This window comes from Pyrenophora tritici-repentis (assembly GCF_003171515.1).
Source record: "Pyrenophora tritici-repentis strain M4 chromosome Unknown M4_contig_00047, whole genome shotgun sequence".
Classification (NCBI taxonomy): Eukaryota; Fungi; Ascomycota; class Dothideomycetes; order Pleosporales; family Pleosporaceae; genus Pyrenophora; species Pyrenophora tritici-repentis.
Genome location: NW_027094010.1, coordinates 5,001 through 12,500, shown reverse-complemented (window position 1 = coordinate 12,500; position 7,500 = coordinate 5,001). Strand labels below are relative to the sequence as shown.

At 47.2% G+C, this 7,500-nt stretch overlaps 1 protein-coding gene across 1 annotated transcript; it reads left to right on the top strand.

The window, feature by feature from the left end:
• Nucleotides 1-3,625: 3,625 nt before the first annotated feature.
• On the top strand, nt 3,626-3,833 carry PtrM4_154600 (uncharacterized protein; the record flags this gene model as incomplete). The annotated part of the gene is made up of 2 exons (XM_066110392.1): nt 3,626-3,713; nt 3,745-3,833. The coding sequence occupies 2 exons, from the start codon at nt 3,626-3,628 to the stop codon at nt 3,831-3,833; spliced, it is 177 nt and encodes a 58-aa protein (XP_065958584.1).
• Nucleotides 3,834-7,500: the final 3,667 nt, after the last annotated feature.

Here is a 7,500-nt window from a genome sequence, read left to right as displayed (position 1 = left end):
AAGGCAGCGAGGCCCTATCCCAGTCCGGCTTCATATTTGTGTAATGATCCTCGCAGGTTCACCTACGGAGACCTTGTTACGACTTTTACTTCCTCTAAATGACCGTTTTTGACCAACTTTCCGGCTTGGGGTGGTCGTTGCCAACCTCCCGAGCCAGTCCGAAGGCCTCACTGAGCCATTCAATCGGTAGTAGCGACGGGCGGTGTGTACAAAGGTCAGGGACGTAATCAACGCATGCTGATGACACGCGCTTACTAGGCATTCCTCGTTGAAAAGCAATAATTGCAATGCTTTATCCCAGCACGACAGAGTTTAACAAGATTACCCAGACCTTTCGGCCAAGGGAAAGAACTCGTTGGCTCTGTCAGTGTAGCGCGCGTGCGGCCAGAATATCTAAGGGCATCACAGACCTGTTATTGCCTCAAACTTCCATCAACTTGAGTTGATAGTCTCTCTAAGAAGCCGGCGACCAGCCAAAGCTAGCCTGGCTATTTAGCAGAGTAAGGTCTCGCTCGTTATCGCAATTAAGCAGACAAGTCACCCCACGAACTAAGAACGGCCATGCACCACCACCTGAAAAATCAAGAAAGAGCTCTCAATCTGTCAATCCTTATTTCATCTGAACCTGGTGAGTTTCCCCGTGTTGAGTCAAATTAAGCCGCAGGCTCCACGCCTGGTGGTGACCTTCCGTCAATTTCTTTAAGTTTCAGCCTTGCGACCATAATCCCCCAGAACCAAAAACTTTGATTTCTCGTAAGGTGCGAGCGAGTCAGAAAAAGAACATCGCCGATCCCTAGTCGGCATAGTTTACGGTTAAGACTACGACGGTATCTGATCGTCTTCGATCCCTAACTTTCGTTCACTGATTAATGAAACATCCTTGGCAAATGCTTTCGCAGTAGTTAGTCTTCAGTAAATCCAAGAATTTCACCTCTGAAACTGAATACTGATGCCCCGACTGTTCCTGTTAATCATTGCGGCGTCTCTAGAAACCAACAAATAGAAACGCACGCCTATTTTATTATTCCATGCTAACGTATTCGAGCAAAGGCTGCTTTGAACACTCTAATTTTTTCAAAGTAAAAGTCTGATTCCCCAACACGCCCAGTAAAGGGCATGAGGTTCTTCAGAAGGAAGGCCGGCCGGACGAGTGCACGCGGTGAGGCGGACCCGCAGCCAGACCAAGTTTCAACTACGAGCTTTTTAACTGCAACAACTTTAATATACGCTATTGGAGCTGGAATTACGCGGCTGCTGGCACCAGACTTGCCTCCAATTGTTCTCGTTAAGAGGTTTAAATTGTACTCATTCCAATTACAAGACCCAAAGAGCCTGTATCAGTATTTATTGTCACTACCTCCCGAATCGGGATTGGGTAATTTGCGCGCCTGCTGCCTTCCTTGGATGTGGTAGCCGTTTCTCAGGCTCCCTCTCCGGAATCGAACCCTAATTCCCGTTACCCGTTGAAACCATGGTAAGCCAATACTTACATCGAAAGTTGATAGGGCAGAAATTTGAATGAACCGTCGCCAGCGCAAGGCTATGCGATCCGTAAAGTTATTATGAATCACCAAGGAGCCCCGAGGGCATTGGTTTTTTATCTAATAAACACATCCTTCCGAAGTCGGGATTTTCAGCATGTATTAGCTCTAGAATTACCACGGTTATCCAAGTAGTAAGGTATTATCAAATAAACGATAACTGATTTAATGAGCATTCGCAGTTTCACGGTATAATTGCTTATACTTAGACATGCATGGCTTAATCTTTGAGACAAGCATATGACTACTGGCAGAATCAACAGGTAACTATCGTTCACCAGCATGCCAAGGCACGCCGGCTAAGCCCCAAAGGAGCGGATGGTACCAGGAAGGGGGTCGCCAAAGCGTCCCATCACCGCCTCGAACGCGCACACGGCGCATTTCGCTGCGGGCAACTTATTCAATTGCCCCACTGAGTTCCCAAGACGTGGTCCGCAACAGAGCCGGACAGGCGTCGCCGCCCGTGACCAGCCCTACATGTAGCCTCAAGAGGAGGAAGCCTTCGCCGACTCACGCAGCACAAGGCGCGGATTAGTCGGCGGGGCAGCCCCAAAGGTCTAGGAGATTTTTGGCATAGCAGCAATCCACAAACCTGAAATGGGCCCGCTCATGGAATTGAGCAGGACTTCAGGTGTCGGGCGCAAGTAGACGGCGCAATGCTGCGGCACCGTCAGCCTACAAGCACCCAACAGTAGCCGAGTCCTGGGCAACGCGCTGACTAGAGTTAACTTTGCCAACCGCTACTGGGAAACAAGGCGAGCGAGTATGAAACCAAAAGTTGCAGCAGCCGCCAATCTGCGCTGCGAACAGCACAGACGAGCGGCTGCCCGTAAAAATAACAAGCAGCAGAGTCTTTACCCTTTTACAGGCAAGAGTAGCCACCAGGCTTTCTACCAACCAGTTGCCCACCTAGAGTATGACTACTTTAGGTGTGCTCCTTGTAGTATGTAGGAACGCATGTCGCTCGGCGGTTATGGGTTTGCAGATCCCCGGCCGGAAACGACGTCGGAGGTCGGCATTTTTGTATGCAAAATCGCGTAGACATGCGCAGCCATACAAACAAATGCCAGATTCAACGAGATAGCTCGTTTTCGCACCACCGCACATTATGCGCCCAAACACGCCGTGTTTAGGCGCAAAGGATTGTGATGCTTATGCAATTCTTCTGAGCCCACTTGAGAGGCGGTACAGCAGGCGACGTTGTTGGCGTAAAAAGTACGCTGCGCATGCAGGCGACTAACGACAAGGCTGGGATTGCGCCACGGACCAAGCAACGGGTTTTCTGCGTTAGTTCCGCCATCCCGCTGCGGGACAAATGGAATGGGAACGTGATGGCTCTCTCTCCGTATAGACTGCTTTTGCAGACTACATGGCTGGTTGGGATAGGCGCCAGCTGGACCAAACATTGGGTGGGCATCACATGATGCGGCCGCACCTGCAGCTACCGGTCTGTATAAAACCAGGGTTTTGCTCTTTATTCCTCGCCATCTACAACAATATTTACCCATCATCACAGCTACACATCGTACCCTTGTACACTCCAAATGGCTGGAATCCGCACAGCAGAAATAATACGGTCGCCCAGAAGTAGTTCCGCAGGATCGCCTGATTGGGAGTGCAAGGAGATATGAGTTGAAGGTCGAACAGCAACCTATTCGAGCGCGCATGTGTGGATTCGGCGATAAAGACCGCAGGCCTATAACGCCGCCGCATGTATCCGCTCATCGTCTATGACCGGATTACGGGCGAGAGCTGGACTTCAACGACATCGACAGCACTACTTTGTCCTCATGGTGGACCTCTGGAACCAGGAAGGTACCGCGCTGTCAACCTAGTGCGGCATTCCAGCGCAGCTCCACAGTCAGCATCAGCAGTAGCAAACGACCTCGTATCCGCGCCGCCAGACCGGCAGTACGTAACAACAGCCATTCCGCAGTACGATCCACCGTACAGAATGACGACGCACATGCCGTCATATTCGCATGGCCCGTAATGGGGTACCGTACGCAGCCTGGACCGCCGGCTAGCTATCCGGCGTACGCCCAAACTTACGGCCAACACCCCAGGCACCATAATGCCCCACCATGAGTTCAAACCACACGCGCAATCTTATCGGCATGAATGCCGTCAACGCTTGTCGTCTCAACGACTCGACGGCAAAGCCGGCTTCTGGTTCGTGCTGCAGGATCTGAGCGTCGGACAGAGGGCACCTTTCGACTCAAGCTCAGCCTCTTCGACATTGGCAGCGCACAAACACGGTGGTGCCGAGAGTCAGGGCCCCACACACGGTAAAGGTCCTTGCTTGCACACAGCTTCTCAGAGCAGTTTACAGTCTACTCTGCAAGAAGTTCCAGGTGTAATTGAGAGCACACCGCTCAGTAAGTGCTTTGCACAGCAGGGTATCAAGATACCGATACGGAAGGATGCACAAAAGAAATAGTCAACGCAAACGAATATGAGGCGGATGATTAGAAATTAGACTACTTTTGGGTTTCATCTTTTCTTCCGGAATCGAGCATAAATAAAGTCACAGATGGTGTCTCCTCTCGTATCTGCTGCCCGCAACCCACTGCCCTCCCTCTGCCCACGCCCTCACCTGCGCCAAAGAGACTGCAAACCGGCTACTATTTCAAATTAGTAGACTTGTTAATAATTCATTAATCAACATGATTGATTCCTGTATAGGTTGAAAAAACTTACTTTATTAGGCAGCCTTTAACCTAGATGGGAATTAATAATGCTAATCCAATTAATTGTTGACAAGTCTGCAGATTAGGATCCCAAGTAGCCGGCGCCGTCTATTAGGCCAGGTACCCCGCTAGAGTCTAGACACAACGTTGGGCCAGCTTCTACTCTCCACGACCCATGGGCCGTTCCAACTGCAGTAAAGCAGTTGATACGATGCCTCTGACCCCCAGAAGTTGCCTAGTAAATGGGCCGCCTCCAATTTGTGCCAAAGGCGCGAGCAAGAGCGCAGTGCAACGGCACCCGCCTCTACAGGCGCCCAGCGGTTGCCGAAGCCAGGGCAGCAAGTCCACAAGGGGTGAGCTTGCCAATTGCTGCCGTCAAACAGCGTGTACAAGTATGAAACCGAGTAATGGTCGCCCGGCATGGCGCTGTAAACAGCCCAAAACGCAGCTCCCAAGCCATGGCAGCCAAGCAGCGGGAAACGGTGCCGCATCTAACAAGCAGCCTACACCCGTTGCCGCGACCATGGGCGAAAATGGTGCAACCTCGCCGCTTGGAGCAGCCAGCAGTTGCGTTGCCCTTGTCGGAGCACAATTCAAAGGCCCTCAGTCCAGAACGAGTGGATTATACAGCATACGCTGCACTCAGTCCCGAATGGCTTTCAAAAGCCAACCCCACGCCCAAAGCTACAACGATCCCACCTGTACGATTGCCCTCTGGCAGGCAATCGTTGCGGCGGGCGCCTGTCGCCAAGCGCCGAATACAAGTCTGAGCACTCGTACCCAGCGACCAGTGTCAATGGCCTCCTTAAACTGCCGTGGGTTTGCAAACGCCGGCGGCAACGAACTTTTCAGATCGCCGAGGTCTGTATAAATACAAAAGCGAGCAGACATGCGCAGCGCCCTACAAGCCTAAACGCCGAAGAAACAACAGCAGCTGTAGTGCGCCACAACGACTACCCGAGCCGGCCTGCGCACCGCCCTACAAGCCTAAACGCGAAGAAAACAACGGCAGCTGTAGTGCGCCCGCAACGACAACCGACTCTCCGGCCCACGGATCCTTTGCCACTGTACTCCAATTGCCCACATCAAGGACCAACGGGCGGGCTTTACCAGCAAAAGTTGCCGTCTCAATGCCAAAGTGCGTGTAGCACACGCCCGACATAGGCTATATAGCCTACTAAGCGCGCTATATTTTAATTTTACAAGCAATAGTAGCGGCCAGCGTCAATACAGCCCAGTCACCCATATAGAGTCTGAGTACTCCAAGTGGGCTCCTTATAGTATATAGGAACCCTATTGCTCGGCGGTTATAGGTTTGCAGATCCCGCCGGAAACGACGTCAAAGGTCGTCAATTTTATATGTGAGATCGCGTAGACATGCGCAGCGCCATACAAACAAATGCTAGATTCAACGAGATAGCTTTTTTAACCTTGTAACCTTGGAAACTCAAACTAATCGCTTTCAAAGTAAGTTTTTATTGGTTTCTAGTTAGATTTGTATTAGACAAACTAGTAACTAAGACTGTATACTTTACTTTATAGTACTATTCTCTAGAAACCTCTACAAAGTAAAGTATTCTCTTATACTTTAAATACTATAGTAGATAATTATTAGTCTTTGTTAGTCATAGTTTATAAATAAATACCTTAAACTATCTATTATACTTTTTTTAATATAGTATTCTTATAATCTCTAGTAAGTCATAATAGACTTTTAGACTAGTATAGTTTTAGATAACTCGAACTATATATAGAAATATAGGAATAAAAGTTATACTTAAAGAACAGTATTTACAACTATAAGTTTTATTATAATATAAGATAAAATAAAAGCTATCTACAATAACGTTAGAGAAGTAAAAGTACTACCTAAATATTGTATATATATCTCAGATACTATACTAGTATATATAGAAAGAGTAATTTAGTATAGAATTTGTAAGCTAGACTACTAAGTAAAGATAACTTTATAAAATATAAAATAACTATAAGATAGGTATATATATAAAGACATAGTTTAGATAAATAAGCTTAATTTAAGTATAGAGAGAATAGTAGATAGTCTCTCTAGTAAGAGAAAAGGCCTACTCTATATAGTATAAGAGAAGAGAGAAAAACTAGGTTTAAAAGAGCTAGCGCTAAGTCTAGATAAAACTAAAAAAAGGTAAAAAGAGTTTTATTCTAGTAGTAATAAAAATAAATTATTTTATCTAAATAACTATATATAGCTAGTAGATTATAGCTAGTAGTCTTTAATTAAGTAAAAAAATAGTAAGAATAACTAAGCTTAGTAATAGCTAGATTTTATATTTAAATAAGTAAACTTAATTTAAAACTAGAGAAAATAGTACTTGGACTATCTAGTAAGATAGATAAGCTACTCTATATAAATCTACCTCATAAAACTTGTATAATAAAAAGTAAAAGACTACGACTAGTAACTTGTGTAATGTAAGCAAGAGAGAATATTAAAACCTACGACTAGTAACTTGTACTTTACACGACAAACCAAACATGGAGCAGCTTTGCCACATCAAAGGCACAATCGCGAGACAACTAGAGGCATAGGTTTTTCAAACTACTTGTTAGTGCAGCACAGAGTGCCATAGTCGACTATATAGCATTTAAAAATTCGGCGGTATACGCTAATAGTTCAACAACATGGGCAACTTGTCAAATTACAGTAGGCAACAGTCGGCCAATTCAAAGGCCAAAACACCAGTCTCCCTTCTAAGGCTGCAGCGTGGGCTGCTCATCCATAAACGGGGAGGGTATTTATCCAATTTCAACCAAGCTAGCGACGGGCTTACGCTCAATAGCTCGTAACAACAAGGCTACTCGACTACTTACACGACCCGGCTAGACAACTAAGTCGTCTGCAAAGGATTCAATCCTGCGCACTGTACAATTGCAATACGCCGGCGAACAGCCCCAACTTCAATGGGACTGCAACGCTGGTAAGGTTCTGGGCCAAAGGCCTATTCGTATCCGACTGGTGCAGGCGGAAATCACCCGTTCTGGCATGGATTCTGACTTAGAGGCGTTCAGCCATAATCCAGCAGATGGTAGCTTCGCGGCAATGCTGGTCAGACAGCCGCAAAAACCAATTATCTGAAACCGCGGTTCCTCTCGTACTAAGCGGTATTACATTGGGGCAAGGTCATCAGTAGGGTAAAACTAACCTGTCTCACGACGGTCTAAACCAGCTCACGTTCCCTATTAGTGGTGAACAATCCAACGCTTACCGAATTCTGCTTCGGTATGATAGG